Source organism: Megachile rotundata, chromosome 2 (assembly GCF_050947335.1).
Source record: "Megachile rotundata isolate GNS110a chromosome 2, iyMegRotu1, whole genome shotgun sequence".
NCBI classification, from domain to species: Eukaryota; Metazoa; Arthropoda; class Insecta; order Hymenoptera; family Megachilidae; genus Megachile; species Megachile rotundata.
Window position 1 is genome coordinate 19097272 of NC_134984.1, and position 20589 is coordinate 19117860.

General features: G+C 37.9%; 3 protein-coding genes and 1 long non-coding RNA gene across 5 annotated transcripts; 2 read left to right on the forward strand and 2 right to left on the reverse strand.

Annotated features, from left to right (window-relative positions):
* Nucleotides 1-1276: 1276 nt before the first annotated feature.
* Nucleotides 1277-3583, reverse strand: LOC100876456 (uncharacterized). The gene is made up of 3 exons (XM_076542369.1): nt 2874-3583; nt 2177-2441; nt 1277-1747 (listed from the first exon to the last, which is right to left on the reverse strand). The coding sequence occupies exons 1-3, from the start codon at nt 2886-2888 to the stop codon at nt 1353-1355; spliced, it is 675 nt and encodes a 224-aa protein (XP_076398484.1). The 5' UTR covers nt 2889-3583; the 3' UTR covers nt 1277-1352.
* Nucleotides 3584-5025: 1442 nt separating this feature from the next.
* Nucleotides 5026-7046, forward strand: LOC100880514 (uncharacterized). The gene is made up of 4 exons (XM_012288987.2): nt 5026-5275; nt 5529-5722; nt 5978-6215; nt 6392-7046. Exons 1-4 carry the CDS (start codon nt 5261-5263, stop codon nt 6833-6835), a joined length of 891 nt encoding a protein of 296 aa, XP_012144377.2. The 5' UTR covers nt 5026-5260; the 3' UTR covers nt 6836-7046.
* On the reverse strand, nt 7042-19447 carry XRCC1 (DNA repair protein XRCC1). 2 transcript variants are annotated; one of them, XM_076539674.1, is made up of 3 exons: nt 19438-19447; nt 7401-8752; nt 7042-7323 (listed from the first exon to the last, which is right to left on the reverse strand). In XM_076539674.1, exons 2-3 carry the CDS (start codon nt 8738-8740, stop codon nt 7188-7190), a joined length of 1476 nt encoding a protein of 491 aa, XP_076395789.1. In that variant the 5' UTR covers nt 8741-8752; nt 19438-19447; the 3' UTR covers nt 7042-7187. The 2 variants fall into 2 exon arrangements, with proteins under 2 accessions (XP_076395789.1, XP_003699726.2); XM_003699678.3 differs by lacking the exon at nt 19438-19447 and adding an exon at nt 8890-9352 and having other exon boundaries at nt 7401-8791.
* Nucleotides 10408-11600, forward strand: LOC143263993 (uncharacterized). Its single transcript, XR_013037315.1, has 2 exons — nt 10408-10726; nt 10838-11600. It is a non-coding gene; the product is annotated as an uncharacterized LOC143263993 (long non-coding RNA).
* Nucleotides 19448-20589: the final 1142 nt, after the last annotated feature.

Consider the following 20589-nt stretch of genomic DNA (forward strand, 5'->3'; position numbering starts at 1 on the left):
CTGCTATAATTATGCCGATAGCGTTTGCCGACCAAACGCATGTGGAAAGTCGACAAACGCGGCATAATCGACTTCATATAAAGTGGACAATCAACGAGTAGTGCAAGATCAATTTGTTAATTATGTTCAAATATTATGATGTATGAGGTGAGATACATAACATGATTACTGTCGAGCTATATTGCCGTTTCTTGCAAACGGTTTCATATTTCATTCAATATACGTCATGCGTTCTATTGCTGTGACTACCGGGTGTATTACCATGCATTGTTATACGCGTTGTAATCTTCATGAGCTGTTGCCACTAGGAATTGAAATATCATGCACCGAAATTTCTGTGAGTTGTAATTTGCAAGAGCTGGAGTCTGTATGCGTGGAATTAGTACGCGTGGAATTACTACGCGCTGTAGTCTCTACGCGTGGAATTACCACACGCTGTAGTTTCTACGCATGGAATTACCACGCACTGAAATCTCTACGCATAGAATTACCACGCGTGGAATTACTACGCGTCGAATTACCACGCGTGGAATTACTACGCGTGGAATTACCACGCGTTGAAGTTTCTACGCGTAGAATTACCACGCACTGAAATCTCTACGCATAGAATTACCATGCGTGGAATTACCACGCGCTGTAGTCTCTACGCGTAGAATTACCACGCGAGGAATTACCACGCACTGAAATCTCTACGCATAGAATTACCACGCGTGGAATTACTACGCGTCGAATTACCACGCGTGGAATTACTACGCGTGGAATTACCACGCGCTGTAGTCTCTACGCGTAGAATTACCACGCGAGGAATTACCACGCGTTGAAGTTTCTACGCGTAGAATTACCACGCATTGAAATCTCTACGCGTAGAATTACCACGCGTGGAATTACTACGCGTGGAATTATTACGCGTGGAATTACTACGCGTCGAATCACCACGCACTATAATCTCTACGCGTAGAATTACCAAGCATGGAATCACTACGCGTGGAATTACTACGCGTGGAATTATTACGCATGGAATTACTACGCGTGGAATTACTGCGCGTGGAATTACTAAGCGTGGAACTACTACGCGTGGAATTACTACGCATGGAATTACTACGCATGAAATCACCACACGTGGAATTCCTACGCGCGGAATTACCACGCACCGTAGTCTCTACTCATGGAATTACCACGTTTTACCATCTCCACGCATTACAATCGCTACGAGTTAAATTACCACACACCATACTCTCCCACTCCATCACTCAACCCAGTAAAAACCACCCTTCACTACTTTAAAAATATATTTCCTTTAATCAATATAAAAACGTTATGTACAAAAGAATAAACGACGCTCCATTAAAACCTTACTTAAGCCATCCATGGTGTTTATGAGCATGAATAGCGACGGGTACAGGGTAAGGTTTAGGGACGTGATAAGGTACAGCCACATGTACAGGATACGGTCTGTCTACATGAACAATCTTCTCAAATGGAACCGGATATGGTTTCGGTACCGGAACAGGAACGGCAACGGGTCGATCAACAGGAACGTGAATTGTCTTTTCAATCGGCACTGGAACTGGTCGGTCGACGTGCACCAACTTCTCCACGTGAACCGGGTACGGTTTTGGTACCGGAACTGCGACTGGCACGGGAACTGGACGGTCCACTGGTACTGGTACCGGAACGTGTTTGGTCACAGGAACTGCGACTGGGACCGGATGTGGAACGGGCTGCGGCAGTGGCAGCGGCACTAGTGCTGCTCAAACAGTGAAATCGGTTCTTGATTGCGGTTCTTGGTTGGTGTTGGGAAAGTATAATTGAGAAAGATTGATTGAGCTGCTGGACCAGTAATATCAATTAATTCGCAGTTAAACTTGCTTTTTAAAAGAGCGACATTTCGATCAGAAGAAAGTCATTTCTTTCGTAGATTTGTTGTTAAATATGTTGACTTATCTTGACTTTGACAATGTAGATTTGTTATTGGTTTCGTTGACGAGGAATGCAAATATTTTTGAAAAAGACATTCATTGATTCTTGATAAAATTTTGAAAATATATTAAGTATTGAATAACGAGTTATATGAAGATGAATCATTCTTTCATATGTATGTTTACAAAACAAAAAATATTTGCGAAACAAAATAATGACAAATGTAGATATTGTAAAAAGTTAAAAAGATACTAACGAGCTGGTGCTAGCACAGGCGGAGGTGCCACAGGTGGATGCACCGGAGGAGGAACCGGTGCCACAGCTTCAAAATGTCCAGCCACTTCCGGTACCGGCGCCTCGTAAACGGGTGCTGGTTCGGGGTGGAAGAAGTGTTCTGGAGGTAAACCATATTCCAAGGAAGCCAGTCCTCTTTTATCATGTTTCTTCGTGATCAACGACTTGTTTTGTTTATGTTTATCGACGGTGATTGCTGTACTGACTGCTAGGAGTAGTGACAAAATCTGTAAACAAACAAAATATATATCCAACATAAATTATATTCAAGAGAGTAGTCTTAAGTCAATTATAATATAATACAAATACTGAAAGAGTCTACTGGTTACATTTTATTAATAGCCTTTAAAAATTTTAATGGAAGTTATACAAAAAATATGAGAAAATAATTTTATGTTAAAATAAAGACTTTATGTTAAGATAAAATAAAGACTCATATCACAAACACAAAGAGCCATAATTTTTTTTTTAAATTTTTCGAATCACCACATGTCACAAAGAAGTTAAACACATCACTGACATAAGAAAGAAATTAACACGTCCTAAACATAGTAATAACAATCCAAAACTTAATAATCCTAAGCAAAAGATCTGCAGCACCAAAAGTCACAATCACATTCCACGAAGAATATTATGTTATAAAATAAATAAAAGAGTACCAAGATAAACTTCATGGTGGAAGTAGAGTTAATAGTATCTACTAGCGACAGTGTCCAAACGAAAACTACGTTTGCTCTCTATCAATAACCTCCCATAAGTATTTATAGGGCAGCTATGACACATCACTACGGAAGAAGCATCGATTGGTTCGTCTTCGTCGAACTCAATGGACTTTCGCTGCTACCAATCCTGGCCGATGGCCAAATAAACGATCGCGGCCGCTTTTCATATCGTACAGAAGGAAGACACGTGTTACAGCCGGAAAACACATAAGTGCACCGTATAATGACGTCGCGTCTAAGTATTGTTCACGAGATCGAAAGATAGTTACGCCTCGACTCGGGTGAAAATTGTCTACGTGAACATTCAAATTAATAAGAACACCGATGCGTCTATTCGTGACACGATTCTATATCGACTTCGTCATGCGACGCTCTGTTTCGTTACATTTTTCATATCTCGACGGAAGTGCTGCTGTAACCGAAGCGAGGAATACTAAATAACCGATTTTACGTAAGTAGCTTCTAGTTTTTACAAGGTAAAATTGCTGACTGAATTCTTCTCCGAGGATAACAGAGGTTTCGCGTTTTTTATTTGTGGGATATTGAAAGAACTTAATCGCAACAAAGCTGATGTAGAGTCTTGGAGTAGTTTAAGTATATATACTTATTTTTAAATTAAAAATAAAGCACAACTTTAAGTATACAAGTTTTAAGGATGAAACTAATTTATACAATTAATTTATTTATTTAATTATTCTTCATGCAATGTTTATTTCGATAGAAGCAAAATGGAAGAATAGGTGACGTAGAGCCTCGGAGTAGTATAAGTATGTACACTCATTTTTAGATTAAAAATAAAGTACAACACTAAGTATATAAGTTTCAAGGATGAAACTAATTTATACAATTAATTAATTTATTTAATTATTCTTCATGACAAAGTTTATTTCGATGAAAGCAGAATGGAAGAATAGATGATGTAGAGCCTCGGAGTAGTATAAGTATATACACTCATTTTTAGATTAAAAATAAAGCACAACACTAAGTATACAAGTTTCAAGGATGAAACTAATTTATAAAATTAATTTATTTATTTAATTATTCTTCATGACAAAGTTTATTTCGATAAAAGCAAAATGGAAGAATAGGTGACGTAGAGCCTTGGAGTAGTATAAATAAATACACTAATTTTTAGATTAAAAATAAAGCACAACAATAAGTATACAAGGGATGAAACTAATTTATACAATTAATTAATTTATTTACATAATTATTCTTCATCTCGACAAAGGTTATTATGATAGAAGCAAAGTGGATAACGAGCATTTACTGGTAAAAGTAATCGAATTCCATGAATGACCAGAGTGGAAGCCAAGAATTAATTCACGTTAATCGTTGAACAACCTGACCGTCAAGTATTTCGTAATTGTGCCATAGCATTCGTACGTGCCCCACCGGATTATGCGTTCACCGATGCTGGTAATGATGAATAATGAATGACAGATAGTAGCCGGCGTTAGAAGTGGTTCGCATTAGAAAATGAAAGTTAAGAAAGTTTCGCGGATGCGACCGACGCGGAAAACCTTGTAACGCTTCTGGTGCAAGAAACGATCCGGTTTTGTTGTTGATCTCGGTGATCGATTAAAAATGCACCTTGTTACTTTTGAATTATAATGCGAATTTATTTAATCAGAAACTATGGTACTATCAGAACTGTCAGTCTGCTATATTGTCAGTCTACAACCGACAAGTTTTCTTTCGATTTTATAAAAATAGTTGAGGGTATGTTATTCAATACAATACATTAAATGCAACCTTATTTATAAAATAATATGTCTACAATTAATGTAACTAAAATGAAAGTAATAACAAACAGTAACAGAACCTCGAGTGAAATTGTAAAATCGAAGGTCATATCTGAAAGATAATATTAGTCACGTCACTTCCATAGTACGTGCTCTGACCAACTAGAAAATAATTAAAACGTAAGTAGGTAAGTGGTACGAGAATGGTATGCTATGAAGTGATAAGTTAATATAGCGCGTATGGAATGGAATGAAAGAATTGCTGCATTTTTTGTTATATCATTCTAAGAAGCAGGGATCGAAGAAATTCTTCATTACGTCTGGGAGTTTGAAACCGAAAATGCAAGTTCATTACACAGGGGTCCCAAATATGGCACAAACCGTCGTTACAATGCTTAACGACTTTCTTCTCCGGAAACACAAAACTCGCCAATCAACACGGTCAAGTTCCTGATCCCATCGAACCTGACTTGGACCACAATCTGGATTCTGGATCTATCGATCCGTCGGTTCAGATAGCAAATATAAAAGCTAGCGTTTTCTCGATCTTACGAACAGTTCCTCCGCGCACAGAGAACAATGTCCATCATTCCGGTAAGCATCGATTAACATTATCTCCTGATACCACAATTTGATAGTTTAAATTACTGAGACAATTGTGGTATTCAAATTTTTATTTCACCATTAACACATTCAAGTTTTATAACACCGTTTAAAATTCCGTAGAATTGGCGATTCTTTAAATATAAAATTAGTTTTAAGTGCGAACATAAAAATAGTTTAAATTAGCATCTGAAGGCTAAGGTAGGGTATAAAGGTTTCGCTGCAGTCCAGTATTGAATTTTAGCTGTTCCTGATACTCTTCTGTAGTACCGCGTTAGCTGCGGAAGCAGAGGAATCGAAACATGAAAAGCGAGGGATCATCGATACCGGTGGATGGGTTGGAATACCGAATCCACACTCGTACGGTCATGGTCATCCTTGGATAGGTGGTCCATTGAAGAGTTTCAAGTTCCCGGGTTTTGATTTAGCTCCTCATGGGTAATAACACCATTGTACTTATAAAATATAAACTACCTCGAGATGTACATCATAAACTGGTGAACTTCATTCACAAAAAAAAAGACTTTCTTAAATCCAAAACTAGCTCCAAAATGTCTCTTGACATTTGATCAAAAGATCAACAGTCGTCAAGGATCTCAAAATCCATAAATGCTAAAAATCTCTAAAATCCCAATAATGTCTTAACATCTCTAGAATTCCTATCATTCTTGATAACAACCCTGATTTTGATAGATTATACGGGGGGTTGCCGTACGGTAGAGGACCAGCAATTGCCTTGCCAATCGGAAGAGACGTAGTGAAACCAGTGCCGGTGTACATAACAAAACACGTAGTCGTGGAGAAGCCAGTTCCGGTCCCAGAGCCCGTGTATATCGAAAAGCCGTATCATGTGCCAGTGGAGAAGGTGATCCATGTTCCAGTCGAGAAGATCATTCATAAAGCGTTCCCGGTTCCTGTACCAGTACCTGAGGTAAGAAGTTTGAAACTGTATTAAATAATAAATTATTTCACAATTCGAGGGTATTTAGAAATAAACTGTACAGAGATAAAATTCTTCTGTATCGTTCAACACGTCTACAAGTCGCTTTCATGCACGGAATGCGATTTTCCAAGACTGGTTGTTGATCAGTTTCCTTTGTGTCGCAGGCAGTTCCGATACCGGTGGAGCGCCCAGTACCGGTGCCGGTGAAACACCCCGTAGCAGTACCTGTCCAGCAGCCATATCCGGTACCGGTGAAGCAAGCGTTTCCGGTACCAGTACCCGTTCCATTTCCGGTGGCGGTGCCTCCACCGATCTCCATCTACGGTCCAGGGGCTTACTACGGTCGAGGGTACGGCGGGGGTCATATCTACCCGGCGATACATGGTCCACCGATCATTCATGGATATAGTCATGGATACGGCCATGGATTTGGTCATGGGTATGGTCACGGATTTGGTCATGGATTTGGCCACGACTTTGGTCATGGACATGGTTACGCCCATGGTTATGGGTACCCAGCAGGTCCGTACATACATGATATTGGGCATGGACATGGTCATGGACACGATCATAAGAAACGAAGTAAAGATGCAGAAGATCGTTCTTGAAGATGCTTTGCAGTTGTCCAAAGCTAGACTGTAATGTTGTTGCCGTTTGAAATTACGAGTCTAGTTAGATATGTATTAATTGATTGTGAAAGTTTGTATGAAACAGTTGAAGGCAGAGACTTAGGCGTGCGATGAAAGTTGATACGATATCTAAACTGTTATTAAGTTATTATGTACTTTCTGAAGTTAATAAATAATTATTTGAATAACATTATTTCAATAAATTTATTACATCTCATGTAGAAAATATTTTTGAAAATTAATTACAATTGTTATATACTATATACATATTGAATGAAATTCTGTACCAGCAGTTTGTCATACATATCAAAATAGATTAACATAAGGCTATTTAATAATAAGAATCTGAATCAGTGTCTTCTTCAAATACGTTGGATCTAGGTGGTGATGAACTACCTAATATTTCTTCTTCACTTTCGGGTTCATTTTTCTCCTTATTATCCAAAGCATAACGCCTCCAAGGAAATCTATAAAAATAAAGAATTGATTGAATATTTATTTATATTATATTATTGAAATATTATTGGAAGGAAACCAGTGTTACCTTGTTTTTTCATTAAAACAATCCTCAATAAACGTATGAGAAACAATTTTAGTGTGACCCTTCATCTGTTGATACTTTGGAGTATTCTTAAAGGCACAAATTAAGTGACTGCATTTTTTATTAGTTGTATTAGGATCAGCAATGTATCTTGCTCCCATTTGTAAAGCTTTCCTCCTAATGTCATCTCTTTGTGGATTAACATAACCACTAAGGGAAAAGCTAACATCCTCAAAAAGTTTAGAAAACAACTTTTTTGGTTTCTGTGCCTCTACAGCTTTCTTCTTTGCAGCTCTTTCTGGTCTAGCTACTGGTTTAGGTGGGGGTAATTTCCCACAGTTTTTACAAACTTTATCTTCTGATTCTCCTTGGCACTCAGGACAGTTCTGCTTCTTTTTATGTACATTTTCCTTTGATGAACTCTCCTCTGGACTTAAAGAACGTTTCTTAGAATTTCTTCTGGGTGTTTCACTTCCTTTTTTTGTGTCTTTCTTATTTGCTTTAGGTGAAGGTGAAGGTACAATATCCCCAAATGGTGTTCTTGTTACTGGTTCATCTGTTGTAACTTTCTCATTTTTTATTTTAGAACCATTTACTGATGATGAATTAGAAGTTGAATCTTTATTTTTAGTACCAAATACTTCTTCAGCTTTTCCTGCTTCTAATTTCTCCAGTAAAGGTCTTTTCATTGGTTCTCTATCTTCTTCTTGTCGCTTAGAAAAATTATTCAGGCCAGTTTCCTTGACCTTTGCAAGTAAACTATCTCTATAATCTGTTTTCTTGTTATCAACCATTTTCAAATACTTTTCTTTAAAATTATCAACCGATGATTTGCTGTCATTTTCTTCTGGCTGTTTCAGTTTAAATCTTCCAAAAACATCTAATCCTAAATCCACTTGAACTTCTGTTTTAAATACAATGAAAGACAATCCAAATAACTCTTTTAAGTTTGCTGATTGCATACAAGTTACTTTGATACGATCGAATTTCATCTTTATTGTTTCTGGATTCAATTCCTTTTTTGTGAATATCTGTACTTGATCTCTGAATTTTCCATTTGCAGCCTCATCATGTGTCAAGAACTGGTGATTTACAATTGGTACCCAGTTGTCAGGTTCTGTTGACATAGATGCAGTAACAACCACTACGCAACTTCGATAATTACCAATGTCTAAACCTGTGATACAAGAAGGTTCTGCCATTTGAAAAATAACAGTGGCAAGCATTTCTCCTGGTTTGGCACATCTCCATGAAGAATTTGAACGATGCTGGAGAAGATTGGATGCAGGATAGGATGCATGTTCTGAAGAACAACTTATTATTTTTGCAAGTTTAATGATCATTGTTTTGAAATTGTACTTGATCACTTTCAAAAATATAAAAATTTATAACATCTGTAAAATAAAATGTAAATGTGTTATGATAAAAGAAGTAAATAATGATATCAAATTGAATTGATTTATATACCGCCAAATTTAATGATAGGAAATACCTTCAAGTGTAACTATAACCTATATTACATTGCAATATTTCGATGACAAGTGACAAAATTTGACATGAAATCTTCGCAGTTCATCTAATAGTTTATTAGTATCACAATATAATTATTCACATTATTGTAATTATTATTAGCACTTGAAACAGCAGTTCCAAAAATCACATATATGTATTAACGTGTATTGAGCATATTTTTAAATAACAGCACTTTATTTCACTAATATCTATTTAAATAACCAAAATTATAATACAAGTTACAATTAATATTTTCAAGAAAGTAGAAATTAAACGCAATAACTAATTTTATCATAACGCGGGAACGCACATGCTCCAATTGAATGGGTTTTCACTTTTTGGCGGGAATCCAAGAATTTTATTTTTCCTTATTTAATTATTTCATTACACATTTGTTATTATTATGTTTTAAGAAATATTTACAATTATCTTACTTGCAATTAAGATCTTAATTTATTTGTACGGTAAATAATAGTAAATTATTACCTTTCGGTGACGTAAAAGTGCGTAGTTTACTCTGTGCGCGGGAGATGGTGCTACCTGTTCCATTTCCGTAAAAATTTAATTAAATTGAATTTATTGATTAATACACTATATATTATTAATATTGATTTGACACTGTTTGCAATATGTTCCGAAGGATTGTATGTTCAGAACAATTCACACACTGTACTCGTCGATGATACAAAAACTATTCTCACAGATATCTTTATGAAGCATGATAGCTTTCTGAAATTTCCCACAATTCTGTACATTTTCTCCGCGATGCATCGTGGGAAGCAAGCGTCACTAAATTACTCAAGGTACGTTTTCTCAGCCGATAAATACATTACCATTTATTAACAACGCAGGAATTCATTTTAGTGGTCGACAATATTTGGCGTTACCTCCTGTCGTTACGAATACATTGTTCGAAGCTTGCAATTAATTTTACGTTGCGTGAAAATTTATTCGGTTCTCGTTATGCTATCCTACGTGCGTTCTTCCTTTTATGATGCTAATTGTCAGAACGTTATTGTTCACGAGTTTGTAAAATACAATCGAACGATAAAATTTGTTAAACATCGCCGCCCAGAGAAATATTTCAATTCTCTCCATGCAGTCGAATACGGTGAAATATCATTTCGATTCGCAATTTTCCGCCGTTACCGTATTTTTGCAATTTTAAAAACATCGTGCTTTTCGGTTCTCTCTATTCGGTGTTTCAACTGTTCAACCTTTTACCAGTACAAATTTTCACGGAGACTTTTCAGCAATTTAAATCACTTTCAAGTTCATATTAATTTTGTCACGCGTTGTCATACGTTACATCTCTTAGTGTTAGTACGAGTACGCATGCACAGAGCTTAGTGGCTGAGCGCGTAATCCTCGCGCTCTGATTGGTCCATGTTTTTTCTTAATAATTCAAAAACGAAGCTTCAAACAAAATTTTGGAAAAGGGAAATCTTATTTAGAATTATGTTAGCTACCTCCCATTTCAAGGACCACTAGTTGTGAGACACCCTGTATAGCCACGCATTATATTAGCAACGTCAACGTTTTGTGTTAAGTAGGGAATGACTGAATACCGCTGCAACCTTAAACAAACCGAGAAGCTTCTCTTTGCGGTTAATATGACCAATGTATGTATGGGGGCAAGCATTGGGGTGCATAAATATATGCGTATGCGTCACCGCACGCATAAGTGCCGATGAGGGGATTTGTAAATGATCCTAACGTCCCGCGTCAATCACTTACGCCAATCCGCTTGATCTACAAATTTATGATTGCAAAATGGGAAGATTCGACAACGATCAACATTTCCAAATCTTCTGCAGGTAATTCTAGCACATAGTCTATCAATAATTAAAAATACATCTAAATTTACGAATATATATGAAAATGTCCAAGTATCATAGCTTTATCTAATAATAGTTCTCATTTTCCAGCTATCATATTTTTGAGTGGAATCAGAAAATTACAAGAAGAGAAGCTACAAACTACCAACGACCGAAACGTCTTTTCCTGGAGGGATCTACCGGAAGTCAGCTTAGAATCTTTTTCCCGTGGAACAGGTCTCGACATCCTCTCCGGATCCTTAAAAAAAATATATATGTTCATCCGGTTGATATACCGAGCCCGAGAAACGAAGTTCTCTTAAGACGTCGGAAACCAGGGAAAAAGAATCTTTGGTAGACGAACGGCGAAGGAAGGGCTGGTGGCGAGAAGGGGCGAAATTACGTCAAAAAGTCTGGAGAATTTATCGGAGCACTTTTTAAACTCCTCCTTCGCGCGATTAGCATATTATTTCTATGGAAGACCGACTATATAAAGAGTCGGCTGCGGGGGTGGTCGGGGGGTTAACGCGGCCAGGAGCATATCAAATATGTTGATAAATGATCCCTTTGAGCGATGAATAGGCGGTCTCTATGTAGCCTTTTTTCGACGCGCTGTGAACATTTGAATGTCAGAAGGATTGGCTTCCTTCGGTGGTTGCTTTCGACGTCGCCCTTGCACGACCGAGAAAAATCACAAGCGTCTGCGTTCTCCTCAAATATTCCGATGGAATCGAAAATATTCTTCGGCAACTCTAGACGAATTCGTTAGACACCGAGTTCCTCTGGGTTGTTACTGCCTTGAGGAGGGTGAGGTAAGCTTATGAGCGATTCAAAGAATGATTTTTACAAGGAAATTTCTGTTTGCAGGTATGGAATGTACAGAAGCCCACAGTGATCATTTTGGACATCCATATACTACAGGTTTTAATTTATTTCAAGCTTGTATTCCCTTATGGGCGATTCAAAGAATGATTTTCACAAGAAAATTTCTGTTTGCAGGTATGAAATGCACAGGAGCCCACAGTGATCATTTTGGACATCCATATACTACAGGTTTTAATTTATTTCAAGCTTGTATTCCCTTATGAGCGATTCAACGAATGATTTTCACAAGAAAATTTCTGTTTGCAGGTATGAAACGTACAGGAGCCCACAGTAGTCATTTTGGACATCCATATACTACAGGTTTTAATTTATTTCAAGCTTGTATTCCCTTATGAGCGATTCAAAGAATGATTTTCACAAGAAAATTTTTGTTTGCAGGTATGAAACGTACAGAAGCCCACGGTGGCCATTTTGGATACCCATATACTTCAAGTTTTAATTAACGACAGCAAGTAAGCAAAATTAAAAGAAGGATTGGAAGTATCAGCAAAGAAGCAGGCTGCAAATTGTCGGTAAGTCAAAGATTCTCGAAGAGATCAAATTGACCCCCGGTCTTTGATCTTGGATTCGGTCAACAAGCACACAGAAAGAAGCGTAAGCAGTATCGCGGTCAACGATGCAAAACAGTCGTGTTTCCGTTTCGCCAATCAGTTCTGAGCAACCACCCTTTGCCAATCTCCATACGATTGGACGTCTGAAATAGAAAAGCAGAAATACCACCTTTCACGATTTCTCTATTGTATATAGAAAAGTATATTTTGGTAACTAATTGGACATGTTCACATGGGAATATAAATTCTGTAGAAACCATAATGAAGGGAGAAGGTGTAGACACTTTTGAATGAACATTAATTAATGAGAGAATATTTTAAATATTAATTTGAATTATAAAGAAAATTACACACTTATTATTTCAAGGGTGACATAATCTTATTGACTGACTCTATACTTAGAAAATTAACCGAATAGCAATGAAGCATTCTTCAACGAAGACACCCCCATTATTTCAAAGAATATCTACAATCATTAACAGGTCACACAAATACCAACAAATGAACAATACCAACAACAAAGGAAATATTCCAAAAAATAATACGTTGAATTTTCCTTTTTTATTTCATCCCGTTCAACGATGACGTCGAACCCTCGGTGGACATTCAATTTCGAAGTGCCACGTCAGCGGGACACTTTCAAGCATATTGAAGTTGGATACGAAGCCGTTCGGCCATTTGCTTTAATCCCTCTTTTCCATATTTATCTTGGTCGCCTTCATTACGGGCCACTTCCAAGATCTTCGTTCCTTTTCTTCTTTCCCTTTTTATCGTTTGGTATCTTCAGGATTACCGTTCTATTCGGCAACGAACGCCTTTGCTACTATTCGCAGCGAGCGCAGATTGCTTTTCGTGGCGGGAGAATTTACGAGCGGCGATGATAAACTCTCAGGAAGCATAATCGAATGGTTTTCGTAATCATTTCCATGGGAGGAAGAGGTCCGACGAAGCTTGTGCGCGTTCAATGTTCGTGCGATGGAATGCGAAAGGAAAAAAACGATCACTTTTTCCTTCGATGTAAAAAATAAAAATGAAGTAAGAAGTGAAAAATAGAAAATGAAGTAAGAAGTAAAAAATAAAAAATGAAGTAAGAAGTGAAAAATACAAATTGAAGTAAAAAGTGAAAAATAGAAAATGAAGTAAGAAGTAAAAAATAGAAAATGAAGTAAGAAGTGAAAAATAGAAAATGAAGTAAGAAGTGAAAAATAAAAAATTAAGTAAGAAGTAACAGATACGGATTGTATAATTTACTATTAGAAAATATATAAAAATTATTGGACAGAGATGGAACGTGAAAGGTCTTTGTGATTGCAATTTACGTCTTGAAAATATTGCAAATTACATTTATTCATTTATTCCTGTACAATCATTATAATATTAAAGGTCAGATGAGTTAGCAATTCTACGCCAGTTACAACGCTTAGCTCCTTGCGCAAACGTTCGCAATAAATCTGTAAATTCTCGTGACACGAAGCGTATTAAATCATAGGATGCTTTTCGATCGACTTTCCATAAATCGAAATTCCTCTATGTTTATACCCTTCCGGTGTTCATCAATGAAAAAATCCTGACAGCTCGTAAAGTCCGTCCTGAAATGCAGTTCGTAATAATGCTTTATAGATTCAATATCTTCACACAATGTGAAGGTACCGAGCGTTGACACAGCTCGAAGAAAGGGTCTTATTTATTCCCCGCGTTCGAAAAATATTTGACTGTTCCCTATGAAACGGTGCAAATAATCTTGTCAAATAAAATTCTCGAGAAAAGGTAGTCGATAAAAAACCGAAGAGTTCGACATCGAGAAACTGTTTCGATTCTCGCGTCTTTCATGACGTCTGCCGATATTCTGGCGAATACGAGAAATATCGGGATAATTAAAGGAACGTCGCAGAGGGATAACAACGGGAGAGCGGTTGTCCGACGTGCAGCGTGCACGTTAAATTATCTATCGCGCAATTATTCATTTATGCTTATTCGCCTTGATACACCCGCGGATCTTGAAATATTACCGGCTTAACCGGACTTTTAATTCTAACGTATTACCATACTTATCGTAGCGTACGATTCGCCCGTCGCGACTTTTTTGCTCGAGGAAATCGTCTAGTGTGGATTAGGACGCAACTTTGCTTGCACCTTGCGATACCTTCTGATTACATTTCTATTTTTACACTTTCACCTTTTCAAAATATTTCTATTTTACTGCCAGAGTGTGTACATAGAAACCTGGCAATTTAGGTTTTTGGTAATTGATTTGAAAGTTGAAGGACTCAATGACTCTATCAATTAACACAATAATTCTTAAACTGTTCTTAAACTATCAAATCCTCAACCTAACCCTAAGAATGTACTTGTAGATCATTTTCCTCTAAATGTTCCCTCTAAATATATTTCCCAAAAGAAACCAAGCTATATATAAAATGATACCAGACCAAATACCAGACTGTATCTGAAACCAGACTATACATGAAATCCGTAATTATTTTTGCAAAAAGCTATCAAGTCGATCTCCCTGCAATTTCAGATTTTACATGAAGATATAAAATAAGTGTCTATATCCCCCCGTTATTTTTCGTGGAAATCTGTTTCGGCGTGGAAGGGTAAGAATCGCGTAGCCGGTGAAAGAGAGGCATAGGTGAGGCGGAGAACAGAGTCTCCGAGCAGATGACACGTTCGACCCGACCAAGATAAGGAAACGACGCTCGTAACACGACCACGAAGATGCCCGCATTACGAAACACGAACAGGCAGTCGCCTTTACGACGCTGCGATACCGTTGAACAGGGTTGGATCACGCCTTGCGCATAACAACACCAACCCCTTCATAGCGGGCCCCCGCAACTTTACAAGTTTAATTAAATGTTTGCCATAACCGTGCCTCTAAAGGCCGCTGGAAGAAAGCATCCTCGGATATTCTAGTTTTAACGACGATCTTTCGATAAAACCTCTTTCCAACGTCTCTTGTTCAAGCTTTACTTTCGCTCTTCCTATAAAATTTTGTAAACGGAATAACTATATACTCCATCTATCAACTTGATACATCTATCAAATTGACGTTGAAATACTGGCGAAATATTGGTGTCGGAGAATGTTTTGAGGGAATGCAAAGAATATCTATGCAAATGGTACTGTATAGAATCCGCCATCTTGCCGGGGGAAACGCTGGCAGAAATATTCTTCGTGGCCGAGATCACCAATATGCCCCCGACACGGCGAGTCCATTCTTTTTCGGTGAACGGAAGCGGAATGAAGTTCACGGACCGATCCAGAACTTCTCGTTTCGGTGTACACACAAAAGTTTTGCATGTCCGTTCTTTAAACTGGAAAACTTTCGTGTCGCTTCTCGCCGTGCGATGTAAAATCGATTTCGAGTCGGAATCGATTACGTGTTGCTCTCTTCGAATGAACAGACATTTATGGTTACTCGTATTTTTGTTTCTAGAATTATTTATGATATTATACATTTATATTATATCGAGACACATATTTCTTAATTCTCATGATATTATACATGTATATTATACATTTATATGTATGTAAAACATTTATATTATATCGAGACTCATATTCCTTAATTCTCATGATATTATACATGTATATCATACATTTATATGTATATAAAACATTTATATTATATCGAGACACATATTCCTTAGTTCTCATGATATTATACATGTATATCATACATTTATATGTATACAAAACATTTATATCATATCGAGACACATATTCCTTAATTCTCATGATATTATACATGTATATCATACGTTTATATGTATACAAAACATTTATATCATATCGAGACACATATTCCTTAATTCTCATGATATTATACATGTATATTATACATTTATATGTACATAAAACATTTATATTATATCGAGACACATATTTCTTAATTCTTAGATTATTCTTGTAAGTAAATTCTTACATTTTCAGATTTCTATGTTTTCAGATCTTTGGATCTAAATCTTAGATTTACTTACACGCAAAATTTCTGTACATAATGGTTTATTTCTTATTTCATAAAAGGAACGAAACGAATATGTTCTTTTTGGGTAGGAAAAAAGGTCATGTAACGTTACGAGTACATCTTCCGGGGAGAATCCTCAAGACGTTCCGAGGGCAGTCAAGATGGCGTCCCAACTCGCAGTGTGCTCCACCTTATATTAGCATATAAACTCGTTGCCTCCAGCAAGGGCCAGTCGCAGCTTTGATTTATGTACTAAATATGCCTTACTGGCGAACCAACCACCGTAGAAGCTCTCTAGAAGAGAAACACAGCTTCTCGTTGCCGAGTTCTCGGTTTCGCTTTCTTGGTACATACTCCTTTGTTTCGTTTATGATCCTCTATTCTTTCTTATCTTCGTACCGATGCTTCCAGCACATAAAGTAGCGGAACTTTGAAGATTCCACGTGCACTTTTTTATACCAAGAATCTTTAAAATAGAATCTTAGATACCAAGAATCTGTCGGTACTTTAAAATTCGATGTAATGCAAGTTTCAACTCGAAAGAGTTTATTAGTTAATATTTTAGAGCACGATTCTGAGGGTTACACAAATCAGTGACAAACGCAAAATGTTCCATTTGATGCGAGTTTAAACTCGAAAGAGGTTATTAGTTAATATTTTAGAGTACGATTCTGAGGGTTACATCAGTGACAAACGCAAAATGTTCCTAGAATAGAGTCCTTGGTCGTTGTTAAATATAAACGACGTCGACCGAAGGATAGCTATTTCCATTTTTCATCAGGCCGGCCGTAATACGGGGATGAAAAGGGTGGTAGCCGTACGGGGAGGAGGGTCTGAAAAAGGCGGAACGGGTGTTGTATAAAACCGCTCGCGACATTACCTCCAATATTCGCAAAACGGATTCTCCGGCAACGGCCTCATCCTCTCGACAACCCCTTCCACGTAACCCCCAGCCAACGGCTGGTAATGAGGTGGTTTCAATTCTGGCCTCGGGGAACAACCCGGACCGGTGTGTAGGTACATCAGCTATTGCCATGTAAATGTCCGAGCGAGAGAGAACGAGCAAAAGAGATTGATAACAGGGACGAGACGCAGCTACCGATCTCTGGATATTCCTATTTTCTTTCATTTTTTTCGATCGCTTCGTGCATAGAATTAACGTTGGGGCTCATTTCTGCACTTATATTCATACTTTAACCTGTATATTATTAAAATTATTAGTTTCTTTTACCTACTTCTTAATGTACAAAATGAACCAAGAAAGGAATATTCAATAAAATGTTTTGGGCCAATGACCATAGCAGTCAAGGCCCAAACGACAAAATCAATAAAATGTTTTACAATAGAGTATGTGACTTTTTCATTTATTATAAGCAGTGCATAAATGAAAATATTCGACCAATCTATTTATCTGAATTATTTATAAGATCTGAGAGAAGCTTGTTGTCGACGTAGGAGTGTGAAGGGTTGAAAAAATATTTGCTATCTGAAACATCTGTACATCGATCCGTACAACGAATAATAAAATATAAGTACCATAAGAAGTTAGGTTTAACAAAATGGCGGACGAGTCTTGCCCCACAGATTATTTTTAAAAATTTCTCAAGTTTCCAAAACCTGAATTTTTTTCTCCAGTCCCTTATATAAAGCAAACAGTTCAAGTGTTTTACGTTACGATTGCCCTACGAGTAATATCTCAAACGTTCAGCAACTTTTTCGCCCGTTAAGTTTCCCGAAGAAAGAAACTTGCCCGACCAGACAGGAGACGATGGCGGAAAGTAGCGTCGAAACGAGCCGCGTGAAATAAAGTAGACGACGTCACGTAGTTCCACGGATATATGCCCGTGAGGCTGCACCCTTCAAAAATAAATCGCGAAGGCGCCGTAGCTCGTAATTTAAACTAGCGCAGTTTCGGTAACTAGTTCCTCTCCCCGTTTCGCTCGGACTTTCAACGACAAAGAAAACGATGCCACGATCGAAGGGTGAAGTGTATGGACATTCGGGAGGAGGGCTGAGAATTGGAGGACTAGGTGGCGTCGTAACCGAGACGGCTGTAAAACGATTCGCAGTAAACCGCGAAATGAGTTTATTGCGCTTATTGACCGAACCTACGGAGCAGAAGTGTGCACGTTAAAATCGTTGTTACGCGTCGCCGACGTTCGCGCCCGACCAATATGGACGCGAGTTTAGACGTCGCGATTTTCCTGCAGACTTCGAACTCTGTGTTTTCTTCTGCTTCCACACTTTATTGCTGCAGGGAGATATTTACAACTTATTTAGATATTTATGATTTCACATAATTGCGTTGGTCAAATTCAAAATTAAATTTATATAATGTCATGCAAGGGTGGTGCAATACGACCATGGAATTTACGTGGAAAAATAAATTGGAAACATAAAGAAAAAATTTTTGGTAATATAACAAATGTAACAGGTAATTAATAAATGTAATTACTACTAAAATGTATGGTAGGTTATTAGTCATCGTACATTGATATAAATCCTTGTTTGTTTGCTATTCTCCATTTCGACAAGACTCCGCAAGAGTCGAAGCAAATGGAACGGCGAAGGGCAGTATTTTTTCTTCCGAGCTTTTAATTCGAGACCTCTAACGAGTAGTAAATTCTCAGCAAAGGCAATACCGGTAAACGGTTGGCCTTTCTAACAGAACAGATCCACTTAGTTTTTTTCCCTGGTCCAGCCCCTTTCGCGCCCTCGGCCGAGTATTAAATACTAATTCCATTAAAACCGTAGAAGGGTTGCGAGCCCATATCTCTGACCCATATTTCATGCCGAAAGCTTTTCAATCTGAGAAAATACTTATGGAACCGGTGGACCCCCATGCGGGGGGTGGTAGACGTGGAGGATCGATAGTTGAAAGCTTTTGTTTGTCCATCGAATCGTCGTTGTCTCGACGAAAAAAGATTCTTTATAGGAAAATATCTGGAACTCGTTGCGACCCTTATGTAACTTTATATGACTTTTTTATTCTCACGAACCATTTTCAGTTCGATACAAAAATAATTCAATACTTTAAATTATAGTTTACTTACCTCAAATGATAATTATACAAAAATAATTGTGAAGTCATTAGGGAATTTCCACATGTGTGATTGACATATGTGGTTGTTGAATTTAAAAGAAATTAAATATATTGTCTTTGACGAGGTTAATTTTTAAAAATTTTTTAAAAAGTATTATATCTTCAGTTTGGTTTCTACCTAACTTATAAGGTAATTACTACATGATTTACTGTTATATAAGAATGGAGGTTAGGTGGCCATCTTAGCTACTTCAGTTACAAGTTACTTATCTAATATCACCAGTTTACATTTGTTTTTACTAAGCTTATTTTTGAATCAATTCAGTTCAAACGATTAAGTAGATCCAGTCAGTGACTCCATAGATCGAGGAAGTACAAATAAATCGGCCATCAACGAAATCGGAGCTCCCGAGCGTAGTTCGAACGAGTGGTCCATCGATTTACGAGCTGTTCGCGGAACGGAACGATTACGCGCTCGTAAAGAAGCTCGTAAGTGGAAACGATCGAGCGTTCTCACGATCAGATCGTCATCGAAGTCCAAAGCCTTTCAACGATTGCCGTGTATCTGACCCCACGATTGAGTTATCGCGCGACGACCAGTAAAGTAATAGAAACGAAACGGCTCTCCATCTTTCCTCTCGCTCCTCCTCGAAAAAGGAGATCCAGAAGTTGAAAAGCGTCCGAAGCCTGATTATCGGTCGACACAGTAGCCGATCGGCTTTTAATCTTCGTCGGCCTATTAGCCTGGGAATGGTTCGTAATTGAAACTCCGTTATCACGGCCTTCTACGTGATTGCATCGGTAGCGAAGCTGAATCGTTCGCGTTTATCTGCCGGCAAGAACTTCGCGCGATCAGATCGGCGTTGTCTTTTTAGGCGGCCAGAACTTAATGAAATCGTGGATATCGTTCGATCGGCCATTCGGAACCTTCTCGTAAATTATTCAGCTTTTACGTTGGCCGATGATGTCTGAAGACACTGTTCTTTAGATTTGGAGAACCTGGAGGAGGTTCTTAAGATTAAGAACCATCTTATTCTTCATTTCATGAAGAAGTCGTCTTCGAGTCGGTTTATGCAGAATGTTGAAAGTATTTGTCGGAGAATTGTTGATATGAAAGTGATTGTCAATGGCAAAGCGATAGATTGAGGGTCTCCAGAATAAAAGAAAAGGTTGGTCAACGATCGGCCACAATCATCCGCGACGAATCGTGAAGAATGAATCGAACCGGACACACGGTCCGGCATCCGAGATCCATGCAAGATCGTTAACGACAGCGAGCGACGAGCGCTATGGGCATTGTGACGACCCCCTGAGACAACGGGGTTCGCACCCTATTGCCTCCGACACGGACGTCTCAATTAAATGTATACGAGAGCAAGTGGGGTTGATAAAGCGTTCTCGGTCATAAATATGA